This window comes from Alosa sapidissima, chromosome 5, assembly GCF_018492685.1.
Source record: "Alosa sapidissima isolate fAloSap1 chromosome 5, fAloSap1.pri, whole genome shotgun sequence".
NCBI classification, from domain to species: Eukaryota; Metazoa; Chordata; class Actinopteri; order Clupeiformes; family Clupeidae; genus Alosa; species Alosa sapidissima.
This window is the reverse complement of record NC_055961.1, coordinates 35,652,825-35,675,329: the sequence shown is the minus strand read 5'-3', so window position 1 is coordinate 35,675,329 and position 22,505 is coordinate 35,652,825. Positions and strand designations below refer to the sequence as shown.

The window sequence follows — 22,505 nt, the reverse complement described above, 5'->3', positions numbered from 1 at the left end:
TTGCTATTCTCTTTGAGGGCATTGGGCCCCCGCAGCATGGGGCTGGGTGGTGATGGGGTGGAGTGGGTGTGTGTATGGTGGAGTGGGTCGGGTTGGGTGGAGTGGGTGCTGGTGGAGCCACTCGCTTGTTCGCTCGCTCGCTCGCTCGCTCGCACAGGCCCATTCACGGCGGGGCGCGCATCTCTCCACCCCCACGACTGTACATTCTGTCTGATGGGCGCGATGAAAGGCGGCGAAGGGATGTAGATCGGCAGCTTTGTTGTCGGCTTGTTAAGGGGCTTGGGCGCGAGATAGAAGGGGGTAGAGAGAGAGAGACATAGAGAATGAGAGAGAGAGAGAGAGAGATAGAAAAGAGGAGTGGGGGGAGCGCTTCTGAAGAGTGCCAGCTTTGACACACCCTCGGCAGGCGCTGGCACTGCGCCAAGGAGATCACAGAGGTGCTGGTCTGCCAACGGGGCCCGAGGGTGGGCCCTGAGCGAGGAGTGTCTCCTGGGACACGGAGGCATGGCGCAGCGACGCGGGGGACCCTTGGAGTTCCATCACACACACACACAGACACACACAGAGAGAGAGACGCACTACCCCATACAATAAACATGATATGCTGTGACTGTACATGCGGCTGACTAGCCTTCCCTTTGTGCCGAGCTGAGGCGGCTGATGTTTCTGCTACCAGAGGGGCTGCACCGTCCACCCTCCACCCAGGCACCGTCCACCCCATCCATCACTCTGGCAGGCGACCGCAGCGGCGGCAGACAAGGGCCCCTTTTGTTAAGCGTGCTGTCATGGGAGCTGATGAGAAGCAGGCAGGCTTTTCATAGTGCTATAATAACAGCAGCGGAGTGTTTGATTTGCTATAGGTTTGCGCCATGGGCCACGTCTCTGCTGACCTTCACTGGGTAATGTCAGGGCGTCGCTGTGAAATTCCGAATCCAGATTAGTCCTTCTTTAAGGGCAAATACAACATTCATGGTCCTGGCTTTACCTGACTTTTTGCCAGTAGTTACTATGGACCATTATGATATGGTTCTTGAACAGGCATACACATATAACAATGCAATTAAAATTGAGTTGAATGAATTCCCTTATTATCCTATGAGTGTAGCTGTAAATGTTATGATTTTAACTTTAGATTTCTCAAATATGAGTAATATTTCTTAGATTCTTACCATCCAAGACTCTAATTGGCCTGTTGGTCTGTTCTTGTTTTACCAGGCAGGCAGTCTATCATTAATAAATCTAGTGCATTAATATTATTTCAGTCACACTCAGTGTATTGCCAAAACCCTTCAAGTCCAGGAGAGGAAGCAAAGACTCCACATGAGAGTATCTAAGATATACAAGTGTAAATAAAACATTCATTAACTTCTTTAAGGGGGGGTGAGCCAAAAGGGAAGATGGTGAAAAATTAATGCATGAGTCTTTAGATGCGAGAAAACCACTGGGGATAATTACAGGAGTCAATGGGCCTCAGATTTGTCAGCAGCTGAGTGTGGTAAATAGGAAATTATCTGGGAATTAAGACGATGCATTTTAATGAAACACTTTTTACAGCATGCTGATGTACCATCAATTAAATGCATGTAGTTTTCTTTGAGGGCTGTGCCAGTGTGACAAGAGGACCCACACACAAAACACAACGCCTGCATAAAATAACCATGCGTTATCTCTCTCTGTGTATGTATAGTTTTAATTTGTCTTTGTTTGTGTATGCATGCATGGGTGCATATATTTGTATGTGTATGTGTCTATTTATGCGAGTGAACAGGCCATGCATACGTGTGTGTGCATTTTCTGTGTGGTGTGTGTGTGTGTGTGTGTGTGTGTGTGGTGTGTGTGTGTGAATGCATGTGTGAATTCGGGGGACTTCTGTCTGGGACTTGTGATAGAGGCCCTGCCCAGGCCCATGCTCACAGTGGTGGCTTTGAGGGATTTGCATGTTTGATGTTGACCCTCTATGGGAAAGAGCAAACTTTGCCTGCCTATGTGAAAGAGTGTCTGCGGAAGAAAAGGAAGGCCCTCCTCGGGGGGATTTGTGCCAGTTCGTAGCTCTCAAAGACGAGCTGAGATCGACGGGGTCACAAGGGACTAATCTCCCGCCAGTAGGAGAATGTCTTTTCATCAAAGTGTGAGATAAGCCCTAAGCGCTATATATCCGCCACATGTTTGTGTGATTCTAACCTGTATGATCATGTTTGTGCTGTTTGTATGTGAGTGTGTGTGTCTCTTTGTGTGTGCCACAGTCTGTGAGGGTGTTTGTTTGTGTGGGGGTTGAGTGTGTGTGTTGGGGGGCGTTAGGGAGGTAGTCTGCTGGGACCCTGGTGGCTTTGATCTCAGGTGCGTTCTGTGAGGCACCATCCAGGTGATGCGGGAGATCAGAGCATTTCAAAGAGCAGGGGCTCACAATGCTGCCAGCCCATCACAGAGCTTTACATGGCGAGCCACCCAGTAGCCACCTAACCTTTCTCTCCCTCGAGCCTCACAAATGCCACCAGAGCCATCTTCCTAGAAGAGAAAAAGAAAGAGAAAAAAGGGGGTAAAAGGCAAATCGAGTGAAGCTGGAAGTAAGGATGAGCGATGTTTCAAAGAAGAGATCTTTTTAATGTGCCCTTATAACCAAAGAATTGATCAACACTAGCCTGTAGTGATTAAGAGGAGCCTTTAGAGCTTAGAATAGATTTTGAATGGTGTGGCTCCAGATGCTCTCCTCATTACTGGGGCAAGTAGGCCTGGTCCATTTACTTACTCCTAGCAGCAGTAGAAGAGGTGACCACAACGCCTGGTACATTAAAATGTAAAATTCTTGGAAACAGACTCTTTCGGAAGGGTTGTTCCTGTAATTCTCACTACTCTACATGGGTGGTTCCAAGCAGTATACTGTATGTGTGCTCTCTGTCAAGAGACACCATTGACAGCCTATGTATGTTGAGTGCCCCAAAACTATACAGCCTTCATGTACCACCCTTTTTCTGAACACACACCGAAACTACTTTCAGATTCCTTGTTCACGCTTCAACCTTGTTAATTGAATGCTCAGTAAATCTTGTTTTTATTGCCCGTAGAGCTTGGCTGCCATAGATAGACAGACAGACAGGGGTGAGGAGAAAGATGGAGAGACTGTTTGTTTCAAGGCCCTCCGTTTTATTTACTCTGTCGAAGATGTGGGAGTTCTGCGGCCAGGATGAGGAACAGCTGGAGATCTAATTGGGCTCAGCTGGGAGAGGAACGGGAGCCGATTCTTGCTTTGTTAGACCAATGTTGTGACTATGACACTTACAGGCCACTGCTTTTGTCTGGCTATTAGGGTCACGGTGACACACACTGTAGATACAGGCCGCTGTGACCATGCTATGGGGTGTGTCCCATTGTTCCGGCTATTCTATTGTTTACCACCGAAACAGAAGAAGAAGAAGAAGCCCATTTTCTCCTTCTTTGAACAAAGCGTCTCTGACTTTATGGACGCTGCGACTTGGAAGAACAGAGCCAACTCCTGATGCGTCTCGCTGCAGCACGTCCCCCTCCCCTTAAGCCATGGTTCTGTTTGAGGAGAATGGTTTCAGGCAATTGAAGCTCCTCCGCAGACTCTCTGTCAACACATTCAAATATCCAAGAGTGTTTGGGGCAGACGGAGAAGGAGAAAGAGAGAGAGAGAGAGAGAGAGAGAGAGAGAGAGAGAGAGAGAGAGAGAGAGAGAGACAGGACGTGCAAGCCAAACGGCGGCCAGTTAATGGGACACATTGTGGCGAAATGACGTGAACGGGCCTCAGGTATGCCGTTCTCTCGCTGCAGTTCGAGATAAGACCGAGACCATGCAGGCAGCTGCCTAGAAATCTCCTCATGACAAGATATTCCGTGCCAGCACTACTAATCGGATTAACAGACGTTTCGAGCTCAGAGAGAACGTAGCTGTCGCTGTCGGTCATGTTGATGTTATGAGTTTTTGGGTGAGCATGCGCAGAAAGGCAATCTGGAGATACAAGATGGCGTCAATAACAAAACAGCACCATTATCAGACAAACTCTCCCTAAGCTCCGATTCAAGTTCAGTTTCATGGGCGGATACAGGGTTTGGGGGCTGAGGGGAGGGGTGGGGTGGGGGGTGATGGGCCCCACACAAAGACACAACATGGGTCTGTGTAGGCAGAGCAGGGGAGGGGAGCAGCCAGAGGAAAGGAGGAAGAGAGGAGGAGAGGAGGAGAGGAGGAGAGGGGACTCTCAGGTGTGGGGGCACAATGACACAAGTGTGAATGGCGAGGACCAGCTGGGGTTTGGGGATTGGGGCCTCCACACTCACAGCACAGAGGGAACGGCTGAAAGAAAAAGGGCTTCGCAAATAGCTCCCGCTTCCAGACCACAATGAGTCAGGCGGATTGCCTTGTGTTGAGGATGGAGAAAGGGAAAGAGAGAGTGGAGGAGGAGGGAGAGAGAGAGAGAGAGAGAGACAGAGAAGAGGAGGAGGGAGGGAGAGAGGAGAGGAGGGAGGGGTTAGCCACTGAAAGGCAAGCAGACGGACAATGGAGTGTGAAAGCTGAATAGAGCCAGCAGGATGTGACTGAGTTTAATAAGCCTGCATGTGTGTGTGTGTCCAGGTAATACCCACTGAAACACCCAATACCTCCTTATTTATATAGTTCTCCTTATTGTTTGCAGTACGTTTAGTACCATCATTCATAAAAACTATTTACAAAGCAATAAAATGTTATGTAAAACAAAACATGAGTCCAGCATGCATGAGTCCAGCTTGGTGCTTTTCATCCCACCCTGACAAGCAACCTGACCTTTCATGTTGAGGTTACAAAGGTCATGGAAGGACACGTCATTGTGTGCCATCCTCTCCACTTCTGTGCCAGCCAGTGTCTCCTGTTTGCCTCCACAGGGCTACCGTGCCAGCAACGTGGAAATCCCATAATAACCCACTCCGACAGCACCCCACCAGTTAAATCCCCCACTTCCCAGATGTTTCCAATTAAAAAAGGAGGCCCTTCAGTCGGGTCGGCTTTTCTCTCTCAGTGCGGAGGGGGAGAGCAGGCAAATAGAATCACAATGGGGGGAAGAGCGAGAGGAGACGGAGCCAAGAAGCCAGAAAAAAAGACACAGCATTCCAAAAATGTCTGTGACTGAGATTTCTATTTGTGACTCCCTTTGACCCAAATGATCGAACTCAGAGATATCTTCTTAGATTCCGTGGAGGTTATCTTCGATCTTCTTGTGGTGGAGACAGTAGTCAACACATGAGGACACACAAGTGGCATTCTTTGAGCTAGCTGAGCAGTACATGTGTGGTTCTTATCTGTGGTTCTGTTGTGTTGAGTGCAGAGAAAGGGTTAACGTGCCCACATCCTTACGGCACCCATTTCCCCATCTGAAAATCTGGTATGCAGTCAAAGCCTTTTTTATGACAGTTTGAAATCTCATTGAGAATGCCTGCCAGCAGTCTACTCGAGGCAAACCCAAAGAAAACATCCCTGAGCTCCCAGGACAGGAACACAGACATGGGGCATGGAACGTCATGTTGGTGTCCACGCCTAGATTTCTCGAATGCTCTTCGATTCGCAGTTGACTTGTTTTGGCAGCCAATTAGTGTCATGTGCCCTAGGGCCATGTTTGAAACAGCCGTCGCCCGTCTCTATCTGGCTGCCATTAATGCCAATCAGTCCTCTGGATGGCGATCCAGGGATGGGCGTGAGAGAGTGAAACGTTACGAGTAGAGAGCTGTCCAGACAAACCCATGTCATCATCCCCGGAACCTGGTTTTCAGCCCGTGGCAGCGATCCTGCAAGGGGCGGCTGGTGTAATTATTTTGGTGTTGTGAATACCTTCCAGTAGCCTCTGTGGGCGCTAGGTGTGTTGGTCAGACAGAGGGAGGCTGTGGTGGTGGGCTCTGGGCAGAGGTCCATACAGAAGGACAGGGAGTGGGCTCGACACATTCCTCGCATAAATGCCCTCTGTCCTCTGAAGCGGTGCCAAAGCAGTTGGGCTGTCGACTGCTGCAGGGACGGTGATCCCAAAATATGGGTCACCCTCTCTGGAATGCCATGCATCCCGTTCATCCACACATCCATTGGTCAATCAATCTCAGAATTCCATGCTTGTGCTTACGCAATCTGCTAAAAACTTGTGAGGTCTGATTTGTGACAATGCTTCATTTATAAAAGTCAGAAATTTTAGGGGGAAAAAACTAATCTCATACTTGTCTCATACAAATCTCAGCAACCTACACACGGTATGGATAGACTTGCTTTTGAAAGAGTCAGTTGTTGGCCAGCACTGGTAAGTTTGTGCCTTTATGCTGAAAGTGCATAAGTAGAACTGATTGAAGCTGTTGTTACATTAGATTTTAAATGTGTTCTCCTGTTTCTATTTGCAGTGCGGGCCAAGGTGGACATTGACATGGATGACACCGTGTCTGTGTACAGGGGCGACCCGGCAGATATCCACTGTCGGTATTCCTTCTCCGAGCAGCCCAGAATGATGATGGTCCAGTGGTTTGTTGTGAGTATTTTTGTGCTGTGACATTTTAGCTTTTTGTGCTAACATTTTGAGCAAATAGAACCACAAAGCCAAGCGTACAACACTTAAGTGTATACTTAAATGTATATGTATACTCTGAGTATCTTGAAAAGCACTATAAAAATGAAATGTATTATTATAAATAAAGGTGATACATGTGATAAGTGTAAGCACAAATAAAATGGCCGTGCCTGTTATTTTTGGTGATCATTTGGTCTCTTTCACCTGCTCTGTTTAGAAATACCCCAATGGCACTAGGATGAGGATCTCTTACCGTGACCTGACCATGGAGAAAGTGGACGAGGGCACAGACTACACGGATCGGATCACAGTGACCGGAGACAACAACAGCGAGATCTTGACCCTTCACGCTGTGAGGCTGTCAGACGAGAGGGAGTTCTTCTGCCAGGTGAACGGCATGGCCGCGGGAAATGGCGAGAGGAAGACCCACCTCATGGTTTTTGGTAAGTGAGGTAGCAGGGGCTCACCCAGCATTAGCTGCATGCCTGGCCTGAGAGTGCGCTATCTGACTGTTGATTGGTTGTTGTTCAGATCCACCAGAGGCCCCAGTGATTGAAGGAGTCCATTCAGGGATCTCTGTGTCTAGTCATCTCCTCTCCAAGGTAGGAAAGTAAAGGTTTTAAAAAAACCTTCTCTGCAAGTCTAGACACAGTCATTGTATAATCATTGTACAATAAACAAAGTAGTAACAACTGTGCTAATACAAGCCACGGCTATTATACAATACTGCAGTGATACAACAGTGCTAATATGCTAATAATGCCCCTCCCATTCATCAACTCCCCCCCCCCCCCCCATCATCCCCTCCTAGACCTCCCACACACAAGCACCAGGGGAGAGGCAGACAAAACAGATAGGATGAATAATTAAAAAGGGAATAGAAATTATGCAAATACAATACAGTACAGAGGGTGTAAAAGTGCATAAAGATTAGGTGGTGAGAAGAGAACCATACCTCCCTTCACATACTTATGAAGACTATTCACAGGGATGGGAGCACATCCAGAACAGAAAGGAGTGGTTTAGTGATGGGGTGGAGGACATGTTTTCTATCTAAGAGGTATGATGTGATTTAGGGCAAGAGAAAAGGGCAGTTAATGGTCCACTGGACCCAATGAGGAGTGAGGGGGCTGGACCTGATGCCCACATGGGCTACTGGGCCTGCTGCAGAGCAGATATGTGAGAGAACAGAATTCGGTCTCAGAAGGGATCAAAACATGTGGACCACGTTAGCCGTGGCCTGTCTGCACCTGTTGCAGTTGTTACTTCTATTTTGATGTACCGTGACCTGGCCAATATTGCATTAGTGAGATGGACACAGTCAGAAATCAAAAGCAAAACAAAATGAAAAGGCTGTGTGAAGTACATAGAGGTTGACTTTAGTTAAATCTATAACTCTATTCTGCAGCACATATGGGAAATCTTACAAACCGCATCCATGAACTTTTGAGACATAAAGTTGGGTCAGAATTTAAATGCACTCGTAATAGAGACAGACTTTTTCTGCTTGAGTGAGAGGTAGTGGAAAATCAACTTTGAAGTCTGAAGAAGAAAGAGGAAGTAGGAATCCAGGGAACATACCGGTATGCAGAAATGGCCTGTTCTGAAAAAGGCAAGAAAGATGAATATAGAAAGACTGCATTGAGAGTTCTGTCAGGAAAAGAAGACAAAAAGATACTACTGACACTGCCTTCCACTGTGGATACGAGGGCTTTGGGGACATACAGTATAGGACATACACATGTTTCACCTTTTTGTATAATATAACATATTTTTTGTAAAATATAGTGAAGTGACTAAAATATACACAAATGTAGAGATATGGGTAATTACACATAACAACACCTAAACTCTAATAACTGAAACTATGCATCTATTTTAATAAATGTTTCTGTTGTGGTCAGATTGCATCTTGTGAGGCCAGGAAAGGATACCCCAAACCAAACATAACATGGTACCGCGATGAGACCCCACTTATCCCTATAAATGGAGGTAAGTCATATATAGAGGTCATATAGGTATCTCTATAACTGTAAAAAAAATAAACTGAAGTTGTATTATGCTGGAAAGTACACAAGTACTGAGATGTTTTTCAATGATATTAAAGAACTAGTGTCTACTCATGATAGCTGGTGCGCTGTAAACAGCATGCCCAATATAATGATCGTGTTCGCCCCCTCACAGAGATCAATGTGGTCACCTTGGTGACCCGGGAGGCCAGTGGTTTCTACACTGTGCAGAGCGAGCTTCAGTTCAAGGTCACCAAAGAGGACAAGGACGCGCACTTCTCCTGTAAGGTCAGCTACTTCGTGCCGGGAGATGTCAGGACCTCTGCTTCGCAGCCCATCAACATCACTGTGCACTGTGAGCATCCAATAGATCACTCTTCTGCACAGCTGCCCACTCTCAGCAGAATAAATGCAGCCTCTGCACAGCACAACCCTTGAATAATCTTATTGATTATGAAGTGAACATTTAGATAGTGTAAGAATTTGTTATGAGTATCACCAAAAGACAATATTAATTTAATTAACTAATTATTGCCAATTGATGAACCATGTGTAAATCCGTAATATACATTAAACCAGTACCTTCAAGTATGTCATTTTGTTGCATCGCTGTGGTTGGACTGTGGTAGTCATGACATGGGTACAAATTCTTAGCATTGTCAGCGCTGACTAAATGGATATACTGTAAGATCAGACCCTGGCTACAAACGGGTGAATAGAAAACAATTTATGGCCTCTCCGTTTTTGTCACATAGATCCCACGACGAGCCTCGAGCTGTGGAGAGAACTGCCTACAGGCCTGGTCAAAGAGGGGGACACAGTGGAAATCCGTTGCCAGGGTGACGGCAACCCCCCACCACCTTTCACTTTCAACCGTGAACAAGTGAGATTGGACCCCTCTTTGTGTCCCATGCTGAAATGAGAATAGCCATAAATCTGTGAGAGTAGCCTGACTTGCAGTCATATGGGGTTGAGAATGCTTTTCTGACGCACTGCTGGATCCATAACTCTGACTGAGCTTGGAAAACTGAGTGAAGTTCACCCAACTTGTGAGAAGACTATTTTTCAAAGCTACTGACACTGCCCCCCAGCTTTGGGGTCACACAAACTCTTCAATTTTTCATTTTGTTTGACTTCAGTCTTTAAAATACAAACTAAAGAATAGTATTTTTGGAAAAACTTCTGTCTACTATTCCTCTACTCTCTGGTGTAATCAGGGATGTAGTGGAGGCTAAACGCAAGTAAACATAGTTTATCCACCTCTGAAATTTCAGAAAGAGTTTATCCACTTCTCAAAAGAGTTTATTCACTAATTGCAACTTCTAACATTCAAAAATCCCACTGTATTATCCACATTCACACTATGTAGACTAATCAACACTGTAGGAACCATGAAATACCACTGGTATTGTTACAAACATTGGACAATAGCCTCCACCATCATCAGCATGTTTTGAATGCCTTTTTAAAAAATCCGATACTGCATGGCGCAGTCCACCTTACCGTGATCACAGAATTCATAGTTTACCCACCTCTTATTTTACCACTGGGTGTAATAAAGCGTTTATCTCCATATCCATTGTTCCTGTTTGTAAGGCAATCATATGCAAAGCACATGATGCTTACTTAGCCTTTGTGGCATATCCACTATGTTGACAGTCCCATAGGGCTACCTCTCAAATGCATGACACAATTTGCTAATGTATTCTCTCCCTTGTGACTGAAGCAACCTGAGATTGAGCTCGACTCCTCCAACGGAAATCTGGTTATCCACGATGTGACCCGAAGGGACGGCGGGGTTTACCAGTGCCGCACTCTGGATCTGGACACAGAGGAGGACGTGGTGGGAAACATGCATCTCACTGTGCATTGTGAGTGAGACCTGTTTTATCCCATTAATATGCGTCTGCACCAGGACCACATGTCCTTAATGCACGCTAAGGTCACTGGAGGTATTGGTTTTCATCGGTAAAAGGATGGTTGATCTGATCTTGCTACAATGCTTTTAGAAAAGAGTGTGTTGGCATCTACTGTCTTAAAACAACACAAGCTGTGTTGTTTTCAACACAAGTTGTGTTATTTTCAACAAATATTGTATAACAAATACAAAAAGGAAACAACACAAACTGTCCCTATCTGGACACAGTGATGTGTTAAAAACAACGCAAGTTGTGTTGTTTTCAACACATTCGTTTTAAGCGTGTACTTGTTTAAAGAGTACTGATGGAACTGATGGCTGTGACAGAGAGGATGGCTGACTGCTCTTGACAGCTCCTTTTCATTTCAACGCTCACCCTCCACAATCAATGTATAGATCTCGACCCTGCCGTGGTGGTGCCGAAAGATTCCGAGGTCATGTCCAAAGGCGAGAGTCTTACAGCGACCTGCAATGCTCTGTCATCTCTCAACACCTCCACTGTGTGGTTCAAGGTATGAATGGATGCGATTCTTTACCAGGCAATTATGCTGACTAAGCTTAAGAGCAAAACGTCATGTCCTAGCATTTTGGATACGTCAATGACCCTCTTTCTTTTTACATGTGGAGCTGTGTGCTATAAACCCTTTTTATCATCTTTGTGTCCAGAAAATGCACTCATTTCTCTAATATAATTGTTGCAAAATAATTTGTTTCTTTTTATGTTTTATTTGAAATGCAGAATGACCGAGAGATCGGCCGAGGGCACACCCTGCTTCTGGAGGACGCCACGTTTGACACGGCAGGAGAGTATGTGTGTGAAGTCTCTGTGCTCTCCTTGCCAGATCTGCAGACTACTGGTTCTGTTCATATCATTGTTCAAGGTGATTTTGTAGCCTTTCATAGCCTTCGTAACCTTTTACATGCATTACAATATCTTGTCAATCATTTTCATTTAGTATGATTATCATTATCATTAAATAAAGAGGACCCACAGGTTGGCACCATCAGTCTAAATCCATCGTTGTTTTTTTACGTTACAGGTGCTCCTGAAATACGGGATGCGGAGAATGAAGTAGATATGAAGGAAAACGCAGGCAAATGGGTGAACTTAAGCTGTGAGGCCCGTGGCTACCCCAGACCAATTATTTCTTGGAGTATTCAAGGAACCCAGGCATGTCTACTAAATTCATTTCAACTGTTGTGTATACTAGGGCCTACACACATACGTCATCACATACTAAATACATGAAACATACATATTACATATGTGTAAGGGGTGAACATAAACTATATCCAGTAATATGTTTTGTTTGGGATTTTCTATATTTGTCTTTTATAGAGCTGGCGTGAGGTGGTGAACAGGGTCACAGATGACACTGTCCAAAGCTTGGTGACTCTCAAAGTCACGTCCGACATCTCCGCCTTCTGCAATGCCACAAACGACATGGGCGTGGAGAGCAAGACATACAACATCAAATCCAGTGAGGGCCCCATTTAATTGACTTAAATTGAATATAAAAAGAAATGTATAAAGCGCTGAGTTCAGCTGAGAATAGGCTCCCCAGTGAAACAGTACCCTGCGGCATGTGTCTGGGCCGCCCACTGACCCGGGAGGACTAAACCCAGCTGGGACTTGTTTTCCAATTACGTCGGGGACTGACAGCCTTGTATGAGTTTGACCTCTTGTTGCGAGACAGAAGGAGAGAAATGGCCTTTGTATAGTAGCCATCGAAATGTACTTTTATGTTATGCAATAGTATGTTTTACAAAGGTACCCTTTGTCTATATACTGCTGAGTTAGCAGTGTCTATGTTTTGTGTCAAGAGCAAATTACTGCTGATATTTGTGGTTTTCTATCCTGTAACATGTACTCACTCACTGTGTACCTACAATCACAAAAGACAAATTGTGTTTGTGTATAATGTTATTACAAATCTGAATGATTTTTATCAGTCTGTAGTTAAACCTTAATTTTATTTTTGCAGTCTCAATGGTGACCCCAGCAGAAAGATTTCAAGGTAAGAATAGAAAGTCTTACAGACATTACTAGAAATAACATTACAAGTGAAACCAAAATACAACTGAGTACATTTGTGAAAAGAATAGTGAAATAAAGGCTTACAAAGCATTTTTTCATACATTTGTCCAACCAGAATTTTCAGTCACTCTCTAGAATATCAACTCAATAATGACCGATCAGCTGACAGGAATGAATAATTCATGATTTCCTGATGGTAAAGCTGAAGCTGCATTGCAGTAGGATTGGGTCTCCTCTGCGCCCCTGGGCATATTTAAAATTCTGTGTGAAGAAAGAAAGTCTAAAAAAAAAAGAAAAAAAAAAACATAAGCCAGACACTGCTTAGAAAAATGGAAGGGGATCCAAGACCAAATGTTTTTCCAAGAAGACTATATAATTAGAGTTTGTTGAATATTTTTCAACTGTTTCTGCAGTGCGGAGTTAGTATAATGAAAGTTGTTTGTGTCTCGTACTGTTTTATTGACCGCTGTGACTTGTAAATTCATTCCTAGACGATTTGTTCGCTGTCTCAGTTTGCGTTTATATATAGGACTTAACAATGCTACCTCTGAATGGTAGGCTTTAATTTTCCCCCAAGAGGATGACACAGTTGTGTTAAGGCTCCTGCCACACTGGTCACTTTCTATTATTGTGAGAGTGAGCTATGAGAGTCGAGGTAGCTGGAACTGAAGTCTGGTCTCACAATTTCTCATAAATGGGATAAATGGGGTGATTAAAATGCTGACTGCACAGCGTGATTCATCCTAGTGTGTGCACTGAAATACAGGTCACTCACTCAACCAGCAAATCAGCTTATAAAGTCCGAATCACGTTCACCACTTAAATCACTTTACACACAACATGAGGAAAATCATGACTATCAAAATGGTCACACAATGTACATTCATTAGGCCTATCCAGTGAAATTAGTGATGGTAATAGGCAACATTTTTAATTTATTTTTTGTTATTGTGCAAACGTTTCTTACATTGTTCGGTCACCTTTGCAGCTGAAGGTAGTGGCATTATCATAGTGATCATCATCATCTGTATCCTTCTGCTGGCCATCCTGGGGAGTGTCCTTTACTTCCTCTACAAGAAAGGAAAGCTGCCCTGCGGACGATCAGGCAAACAAGAAATGTGAGTGTCACTGCTCTAACACACCAAGTTCCATATGTATCTATAAGTAGATAAATAAATGAATAAATACATACTGTATATATAGTGTACATACATACATGCATTCATACATACTGTATATAATTAATTTACATATGCATACACATTTTGCACACGCATATACTTAAATATACTACACCACTCCTTGGTGACATTGCTGCTGGCAAGTTCCTGCTCCATTAATGAGTAGTTGTCCCAGCATTCTCCATAGCTGAGTTTGGCCAGAGACTATCAGTGTGCTAATGTTTACAGCATTAATGTCTACAGCACCACTGAGAAAACCAACAAGGATGACATTGTAGTCGAGATGAAGGCTGAAAAAACAGAGGAGGCCGTTCTTCTCAAGGGTGTCAATGGTGACAAAAAGCCCATGAATGATCAGGTAACTACACGAATAAACATTGAGGTGGTTTAATTGCTCTCTCTTTCTCTCTGTCATTTGGCCATGTGTAAATGCCAGTGCCAATGTGTGCAAGCACGTAACATTTTTGTTTTCTTTCCTTTTTGGCTTCTCCCGACCCTTCCCCCCACCACCCCACCTCTGTTCACCTGCTGTTTTTTTCCTGGAGTAAAGTACATTGACCTGCGCAAATAACCTGGATGAAAGTCAAGTGCCCAAGATGCCAGCTGCAACCCTTGTGGGACCTTCCCGGTGTGGCAGCGCCCTCTGGCTCAGCCTTTGAAGGTTGTGTACGTACAGCAGCGATTCCCTCTCACTTCCTTGACTCGGTACATCTCATTGATCAGCAGTATTTCCGATTGAACACATTGGACCAATTTGGACCCTCTCGAAAAGATTTGAATTAAAAAAAAACAAACAAGAAACCTTTTCTTCCCAAAATATTTTTGCTATCTTATCTGCCATCTTTGAAACAAAATGAATCAACAATTATGAGTTCTTTATAAAGTGTATATATTATATATATTTAGTTATTTAAAATATTTTGACATAAACCTTTCTGCTAAGAAAAAACACAGTTCATGGGGAAAACAGTGCACTCCTGTAGTCTAGTACAATTTCACCATTTTAGCGAGTGGGGAGGTGTTCTTCATTTCTCCTCTCTGTACAGTCATGCTACTTTTAAGGTTTCAGTACTATTCTAGAAATAACTGCCAAAGGTCCAAGCGGTCCTGTTCCTCTGTCTCTGACCTGGGCTTCTATACTACTACTTGACAGACTGAAATGGTGGCCACCATACACCAACAGACCTCTCTGACACATGCCAAAAGATTGTAAAAAAATAAATAAAAAAGAATAGGTTTGATATCAAAAACTGGTGATGTGTAGTTTAATGTCTTGCCACTGTACTCATAGTTTTCAGCCCCACTGGTTTATCAAAACTATTTTTGTATTATTTCAATGTGTATTATTAATGTTGCTGTTCATTTGTATTATTGAGAGCAGGTGTAGTTAAGTTGAATAGTTTTTTTTTCTCCAATAAGCCCTTAATAATTGATCATTTTTCGTAATCACCTCACATTTTAAGTATACATGTAGGTGAATATCATCTGTGGTACATTAAATGTTTTCCGTTATTGAAATATTACTGTTGATCAGTGGTCACTAATGGAAATATATCATAGCTCACAGTGACAGCAGAGCAAAGAGCCAACAGCCAACATCTCTGCCTACATGTTTATGTTCAACCATGGTGACTACATCCCTAACACTGATGAGTATTTGCCAAATCCTGTTTGTTTTGTGTTGCCAAAAAGAAATGGCAGAACATGGTGTTTCTTTCTTTTTATTTGTAAAAGAAGAAATCGGTCATTGCATTTGTAATGTGTAGGGAAATCTGGAAGTGTTTGCCCTTGACAAACTACTGCTAAGCTCTTGTATTGTTTGTAAATAGTAGCAAAAACCTGTAGCTGTTATGTTCAACTGCAGTGGGGAGAGGCATCCTCCTGCTGTTGCATGAACTACAGTGCCTGTGGACACGTCTCCATTTTATGAAATGTTTGTAACACTGAAACCTTTTGTCTTTGTATGTTTATGTGTGCGTGCGGGAGAGAGTGTATGTGTGTATGTGTGTGTGTGTGTGTGTATGTGTGTGTCTGTGATTGGTGAAGGGAAGTGGTATAGTTACAGTCATTGTTTTTAAAGCCGTACAGAAGCGGTATTAAAATATACATTACTGATGAATTGGTAAAATCCTTTCCTGCTTGATCCAATATTTTGATTTCCTTTCAAATCTACACGAGATGCTGGTACTTTGTGTATATACAAGGGGAGATTATTCCTGTACAATTTGAAGTACCTGATTAATGATGATAATGCTTATTTTCAATTAGGGTTGCAAAATTCCGGGAATTTTCAAAGTTGGAAACTTTCCATGGGAATTAACGGGAATATATACGGGAATCAAGGGGAATAAACGGGAATTAATAGGAATAAACTGTGAATTTTTAATATGCCAAGTTAGTCTATAACAGGGAACTTAAATGTAGTGGACAAAACCCCATCTTGCAGCATAATACTAGTTAAAACAACCTGATTTAATGCAATTTCAGTCAAATTTCTACCCTGCACATATGTCAATCCCATGCACACAGCAATCATCATAGGCTACTAGACGTAAAGGAAACCTATGGTGCGTTCATGTGCATGGGGAAAATAAATTCCCAGTGAAAACGTCATCTCGTGGGAATAACTGGTGTGAAACTGGGAGAAGTTTCCCAGAGTTGCCCAGTTATGGGCTTGTCGTCACTTTTGTCCTCATTCAAATTGGGGAACGTCATTTTGCACTGTAATTAAACTGTAATTAAAATGTAATGGGACGATTAATCTGATTAGTCTGATTAAGATTGACAATTTATATATAACTTACATAATCTATAAGGTTTGGTTGGGGTGGTATGTTGTGTCATTTTTTTTTTACTTGTTTTACCATTTTCTGGGATTCTAACTGAACGAACTGATAGTCAAGATAGTTAATGTTCCAACCAATTGGATTTTGTTGTTGAGTGGCGTGGTGTATCTTGGGCAGTTCAGTGGTTTCAGTGTTGCTAGCTTAGCACGCTAGTAAACCATATGCAGAGAATGGGATTCCCGCTAGCATGGTAGCTAGCTTTTTATGCTAAGCTAAGCGAAAATATGAACAAACAAATCATATTGGTTATTATGAAACAAAATGTTAATGCTTGTATATGAAAAAGTAGGAATTACCAAAAAATCCCAGTTAATTCCTGTAAATTCCCATTAATTCCCATAATTTCCTTTAATTCCATTAAAGTTTCCAATTTGGAATATTTCCAAAATTCCCCAGCTTAACTTCCCATGGAAAGTTTCCAGTAAGTTTCCGGAAATTTACCGGAAATTTTCCGCCCCTTTGCAACCCTATTTTCAATGCCATGCAGAGTTGATCTTTGCAATTGAAAGGTTAGTCCCTGATTAATCAAACTCAGCTAGGTTGATTTGCTGAACAGCTATGAAAAAAATGAAAGTACAATCTTATTATCACAGACCTGCTTTTTAGTAATCATTAAATCAAAACATGTAAGTGTCGTAATAGTGGGAATGTTCACTATTTCTAGTTCTATTTCAATGAATACAAGAACAAAAATGAACAGTGCCCTTAAACATTCTGTGATTATTACCCCAGACGGGAACTTGTTTGGAGTTTCTGAAACTCCAACTTAAAATTAGAATGCAATCAGTGACTCATTCTGCTATACACAAAGAACCAACCCTCATGCATTGTGGGAAAAAAGAAAAGAAAAAATTAACCCATTTAATCCAAGTAAGGATTATTCTCAAATTTGACAATTGAAATTCCAGATCTCAGGAAGTGTATATTGCAGCTGGAAACAATCCCATAGGATTGCCTGTAAGGGCTTGAATAAGTGACTGAGGTTTTATGAAAATGATTTTCTTAAAAAAAAAAAAAAAAGTTAGATCCCTCCTTCATTGTGTAGAAATGTTTGAGCTTTGCTATCTGTATTTTATAATGTTCTGGTGTGTGTAAATTGTGTACTTGTGATTTAAGGCTTGCTTTTTTTATCATTCTTTTTTTTTTTGCAAAAAACAATGCCAAATAAAAAATATGTTACATACTGTGCTTGTTCTGAGTTACGTCTTTCACATCTACTTTTAGAGAAGACCACAAAATATTTGGAATGTAAAAGCTGAGTCTCTCCATGCCTTGGCTGTGTCATGTCTGATTTCCAATGTCAGATTTAACTCAGAACTGTTTAAATATGTTATTATTATGTCTGACTACATGCTTGACTGTGGTCTGTATCAGGAAGCCAAATGTGACTTCTGAAGAATGGGGGGTTTTCTTTAAACCACGGTTTCCATGGTATCCTGTAGGGCTGCAGGCCTACTGTAGTTTTAGATCCGAGTGACTCCAGGGGGGCACATATACAATTTTTGCTAAGAAGTGCATTCTGTAGGCCTACATACAAAAAGTTATCACTTTAGATTTATGTAGAGTTTGAATATTATTTAAACATTTATTATAGCCTATAATACCAATTTTCATTTCATTTTAATGCATTTATCTATTATCTAATTGCATATTATCTTTTGCAATTACAAAATAAAACCCAGTCACCGTCGGCCTGCTATTCACACAAAACACACTCACTGTGAGTCTAATTTCTCATTTAGCTAATTAAAATAATTATGGGTCGGTCACACAATCAGGAGAGATGCTGGCTCTGCCCACAGTCAGATCTGCGGCTCTGCTCACAGTGCTTCCATGCTGCCCTCTACTGACTGAAATCATCATGATTGAATGGGCTACATAGGCTAGGCTACACGTCATCCATGTAGCCTAAGCTATTAGTCTCACCACCTTTGGTTTCAATGAAGGCAAATTCAGATCCTATTTAGTTGCTTTTTTAAAATATGAATTAAATACTTAAAGAAAAGTATGCAATAGAAAAATAACTTAATATTGTTATATATTGTAATAATAGTGAAATGATCAGAGGATTGAAATGTACACGATTCCACACACTAACACACTTTATTACAACGTTATCAACCTGTGAGCAGCCAGATGTTTTTGTGGCAGCAGCTAGAATAGATGCTGGAATAGGCTACGTTTATGTTAATAGTACGAGTAGTCCTGTATTCAAAATAGGCTAATGAACAAACACACAACAAAAATATAAAATGTTAAAACCGGGTATATTTTTTTATGAATGTACCCACATTTGGATGCATAGAGAAAAATCATAGAAATAACATTAAAAAAAAAAGATATTGACTGCACTATGAATACAGTCTATGACTGCACCATAACAGAGAATGTCTACCTTACTGTCTATGGCTCTGACCATAGACTGTAAAAAATAGGACTGCACCAGTCTACCACGTGAGGATGCAGCCATGGCAACCATTTTGTTTACTATTACCATAGCAACAGGTTAGGACCGCAACAAGAGGAGGCAAGGAAGTCCCTCCTTGCTTTGACTTAATAAATAACTGTTAAAGAAAAAATTCTGGCAAATATGAAGACCTCGGAGGATGCAAAAGACAAAAACACGGAGCAGATGGCGGCATGTCTAAAATCATTCATGCTGAAGAGCAGCACAAAAACTAACCTCAACCTGTAAGCCACAAGTTCAATTCTACGCTAACGTTAATGCTTGTTTTGACACTTCTCAAACTATCCCGAGGCAATGACATATTTTTAACATGACTCAACGAGTTATCATTTGTATTAATAAATAAACTCAAATTGTGCTTTTAACATGTGGCACTATCACTATCTTAATGTTAACTTTTCATTTCCCCAAGCTATGATCACCTTGCCCGGTTGCTTCATAAGATTCTGGATGAGCGTCCCGAAAATGCAGTTGACGTGTTAGAGGACATGAGCCGGGATTTGAAGCGAAGCTTGATGCAGGAGAAGCAGAGTGCCTTGCGAGATACGCCATTCAGTTCTGCACAGCAGGATCTTGCTGAACTACAACGGATACTGTTTGCACGCCAGCCAAGTGACGATGGGGATCACGACGAAGAACTGGTGAGATCACCGACACAGCTCCAACGTTAATATGTGTTCTAACTGGACTTAAAAATACTAACGTTGGTTCACAAAATCTACATCCAACCTAAAGCTCAAGCAAGAACGTTCTTGTTGTCAAAGGCTCACCATCAAATAGTTGTATGTTGTTTTGAACAGTATGCTCACTGTGCCATCATTCAGGTTGAGGCCCCAATACCCAATGTGGCAGAACTGGCGTTTTACCTGGAGCAGGCTGGTGTAGGGATGGAGAAGGAGGAGATGCAGAGGATCTTCTTGGCACTGAAGCATCTGGTCGACACGCAGCCCCTGCAGCACTGCCGCCTCTGGGGCAAAATCTTGGGCACAGAGGCCAACTACCTGGTAGCAGAGGTGGAGTTGAGAGAGGGTGAGGAAGAGGAAGAGGAGGAGGGTGCGGAGGAAGCGGCAGACGAAGAAGAAAAGGAGCCACGTGACGAGGAAGAAGGAGAAGTTGTGGAAGTGGTAAGCTCAATGTAGGGTTATTTTACTATTTCAATTTAAAAGTCTCCAGATACTGATATCACTAAAGGTTAATTAATGCCTGTCTTGTAGGTGGACCCCCTTCCAAAATCTGCACATAAACCCCCATCAGTGGTGCCCAAGGAGGAAAATCGAACTGGCACAAACAAGTACACATACTTTGTTTGCCAAGAGCCTGGCTTACCTTGGGTCAAACTGCCCAGCGTCACCCCTGCCCAAATCTCAGCTGCTCGACAGATACGAAAGTTCTTCACAGGGCGCCTGAACACTCCAATCATCAGTTATCCACCATTTCCTGGCAACGAGGCCAACTACTTGCGGGCCCAAATTGCACGTATCTCTGCTAGCACACACGTCAGTCCTCTGGGATACTTTCAGTTTGGGGAAGAGGAAGGTGATGATGATGATGACGGAGCACGTGCCAACTTTGAAGAGAACCCTGACTTTGAAGGCATTCCTGTAACAGAGATGGCAGAGTCATTGTCCACATGGGTGCATCACGTTCAGCACATCCTAACTCAGGTAATTGGATTGGACACTGGATTAATAGGTGTTGTGAACCTTGGGCCAACTGCATAATCTTACAGTTAGTATTCATCTTGACCTTGTAGGTAACATTCTCATTTAAGTTAAATGACAGTGTGCCTGTCTCTATAGCTAACATGGCTACTGTAACATGGCAACTACATTGAAAATGTCATTGTAGATAAGTAATTTATCTTCATCTTTTATAGACATGAAAGTAAAATTCATTATGCCTAAAGCTATTCATTAAGACCTCCAGCATAAATAACAAACACATTGGTAGTGGCCTAGCTGAGGAGTGTGATTTGACGTTTTTGCCTTGACTCGACAACTGTGGCATTTGTGTGACACACTGACTGACATCAATGATCTGTCTCCAAGGGTCGCTGTGTCTGGGTCAACCTGGCCGAGAAACCTGCAGACGAGTTTGACGAAGATGAGGAGGAAGAGCAGAGAGAAGAGGAGCCTGATGAGCCGGAGCCTGAAGTGGGCCCTCCACTCCTGACCCCTCTGTCTGAGGACGCAGGTCAGCAGTCACTTCATCTCACAGAGCCAAACTCACAGTGGCTTTACTACATTATCATAGACCCAGATACTTACTGCAGTGTAAACATGGAGACAATGTTAAGTGGGGAAAAACAGCATACATATAAAACGGTCTAAACCAATGCCTTGTGAAAGCAGAGCTCAGTATTGTTGCTAACTCTGGAGGGGCGCTGTGGCACAACTAGTTGCAGTGCCCATACCAATTTTGGGTCCACGTACTCACAGGGACACAGGTTCGAGTCCAGGCCAGGTAATTTCCTGATCCCACCCCGTCTCTCTCTCCAGAGCCTGTCACGTAATTTTGTGTTCATGTCCTTCTTAGATGATAATCTGTGTTGAACTACAGAGACCTCTAGTGGACAAAGTATGAGCTCATGTGTGATACAGTATGTCATAGATATTAGAAAGCTAGATACTGCATTGTCCGTCGAGTTCTATTAGTTGGCTTACGTAAACACAACCGCCATATTGCTGGGGGCAACACCTTTACTGCCTATGGCAACACTTGCCGGCAATCAGAGACACCTGTCTGATTTCCAGTCAGTCACATGTTTCTCTATCGGCCTCCAGTGATTGTTGCCCCCACCAAGATGGCGACGCTATTTACGTACGTTCTGGAGCTCAATGCGGTATCTAGCTTTCTAATATCTATGATTATATGTATCTAGAAGTCAACAGCACCTCGCCATGGACCAGTGGCTTATCCTCAGCCCTCATACCCCAGTTTGCCATCGCTACTCTGCGCTCAAACCTCTGGCCAGGGGCCTACGCCTACGCCTGCGGGAAGTAAGGAGCAATTTCACAAATTACACTCACTTCTTACCATGATACAGGTCACCCATGATCAGCCGTTCAAGACAACTGACACATCTGCATATTTTGCCTTTAAGGAAATTTGACAGCATCTACATCGGATGGGGCATGAAGAGCGCCGACTCCAAGTATGGCTACAGCCCCACCATGGTGCCAGGGCCTCAAGCGGAGTACACAAGCGGTGCGGAGGTCACAGAGTCCCTGGACCCCACTCTGGAGGAGGAGCTGGCCCTGAAAGCTGCCCTAGAGGAGCAGAGAGCCGCACAAGAGGAGGCCGAGGGTCTGGACGACGAAGAGGAAGATGATTGAAGAGGAGAGGAGCGCTACACAAACATCTAGAGCAATTTTTTTGTTTTCTAAAGATGGCAACTATACATCTATACCCCTATTTTAAATAAATACTGGACTTCAGCACACAAAAGCATCCTGTTTCACGTACATACAATAAGTTGTATCAAATACAGATTCAGGTGAACAGACAACTTTGACA

General features: G+C 43.1%; 2 protein-coding genes across 4 annotated transcripts in view; both read left to right on the top strand.

Moving 5' to 3' along the window:
• mcama (melanoma cell adhesion molecule a) overlaps positions 1–16,043 on the top strand; it is a 30,288-nt gene extending 14,245 nt beyond the window's left edge. Inside the window, exons 2-16 of one of the 3 annotated variants that reach the window (XM_042093136.1) lie at positions 6,367–6,491; positions 6,748–6,973; positions 7,062–7,132; positions 8,435–8,522; positions 8,715–8,894; positions 9,295–9,422; positions 10,266–10,410; positions 10,854–10,969; positions 11,197–11,338; positions 11,498–11,628; positions 11,797–11,938; positions 12,443–12,475; positions 13,484–13,613; positions 13,920–14,034; positions 14,160–16,043. In XM_042093136.1, coding sequence (XP_041949070.1) covers positions 6,367–6,491; positions 6,748–6,973; positions 7,062–7,132; positions 8,435–8,522; positions 8,715–8,894; positions 9,295–9,422; positions 10,266–10,410; positions 10,854–10,969; positions 11,197–11,338; positions 11,498–11,628; positions 11,797–11,938; positions 12,443–12,475; positions 13,484–13,613; positions 13,920–14,034; positions 14,160–14,234 — 1,847 coding nt within the window. In that variant the 3' untranslated portion in view covers positions 14,235–16,043. The remainder of the gene's footprint in view (positions 1–6,366; positions 6,492–6,747; positions 6,974–7,061; positions 7,133–8,434; positions 8,523–8,714; positions 8,895–9,294; positions 9,423–10,265; positions 10,411–10,853; positions 10,970–11,196; positions 11,339–11,497; positions 11,629–11,796; positions 11,939–12,442; positions 12,476–13,483; positions 13,614–13,919; positions 14,035–14,159) is intronic. The other 2 variants (XM_042093137.1, XM_042093138.1) reach the window with 2 other exon arrangements.
• A 2,963-nt stretch (positions 16,044–19,006) lies between these two features.
• rsph4a (radial spoke head component 4A) lies at positions 19,007–22,431 on the top strand. The gene is made up of 7 exons (XM_042092759.1): positions 19,007–19,213; positions 19,402–19,630; positions 19,814–20,113; positions 20,204–20,653; positions 21,038–21,182; positions 21,871–21,988; positions 22,093–22,431. The coding sequence occupies exons 1-7, from the start codon at positions 19,113–19,115 to the stop codon at positions 22,322–22,324; spliced, it is 1,575 nt and encodes a 524-aa protein (XP_041948693.1). The 5' UTR covers positions 19,007–19,112; the 3' UTR covers positions 22,325–22,431.
• The last annotated feature ends 74 nt before the right edge of the window (positions 22,432–22,505 follow it).

Coding starts and splice junctions, on each gene's coding strand:
- rsph4a (XM_042092759.1), top strand. CDS start 19,113: ATGAAGACCTCGGAGGATGCAAAAGACAAAAACACGGAGCAGATGGCG. Junction 19,631..19,813: donor GGGATCACGACGAAGAACTG/GTGAGATCACCG, acceptor GCCATCATTCAG/GTTGAGGCCCCAATACCCAA. Junction 20,114..20,203: donor AAGGAGAAGTTGTGGAAGTG/GTAAGCTCAATG, acceptor CCTGTCTTGTAG/GTGGACCCCCTTCCAAAATC.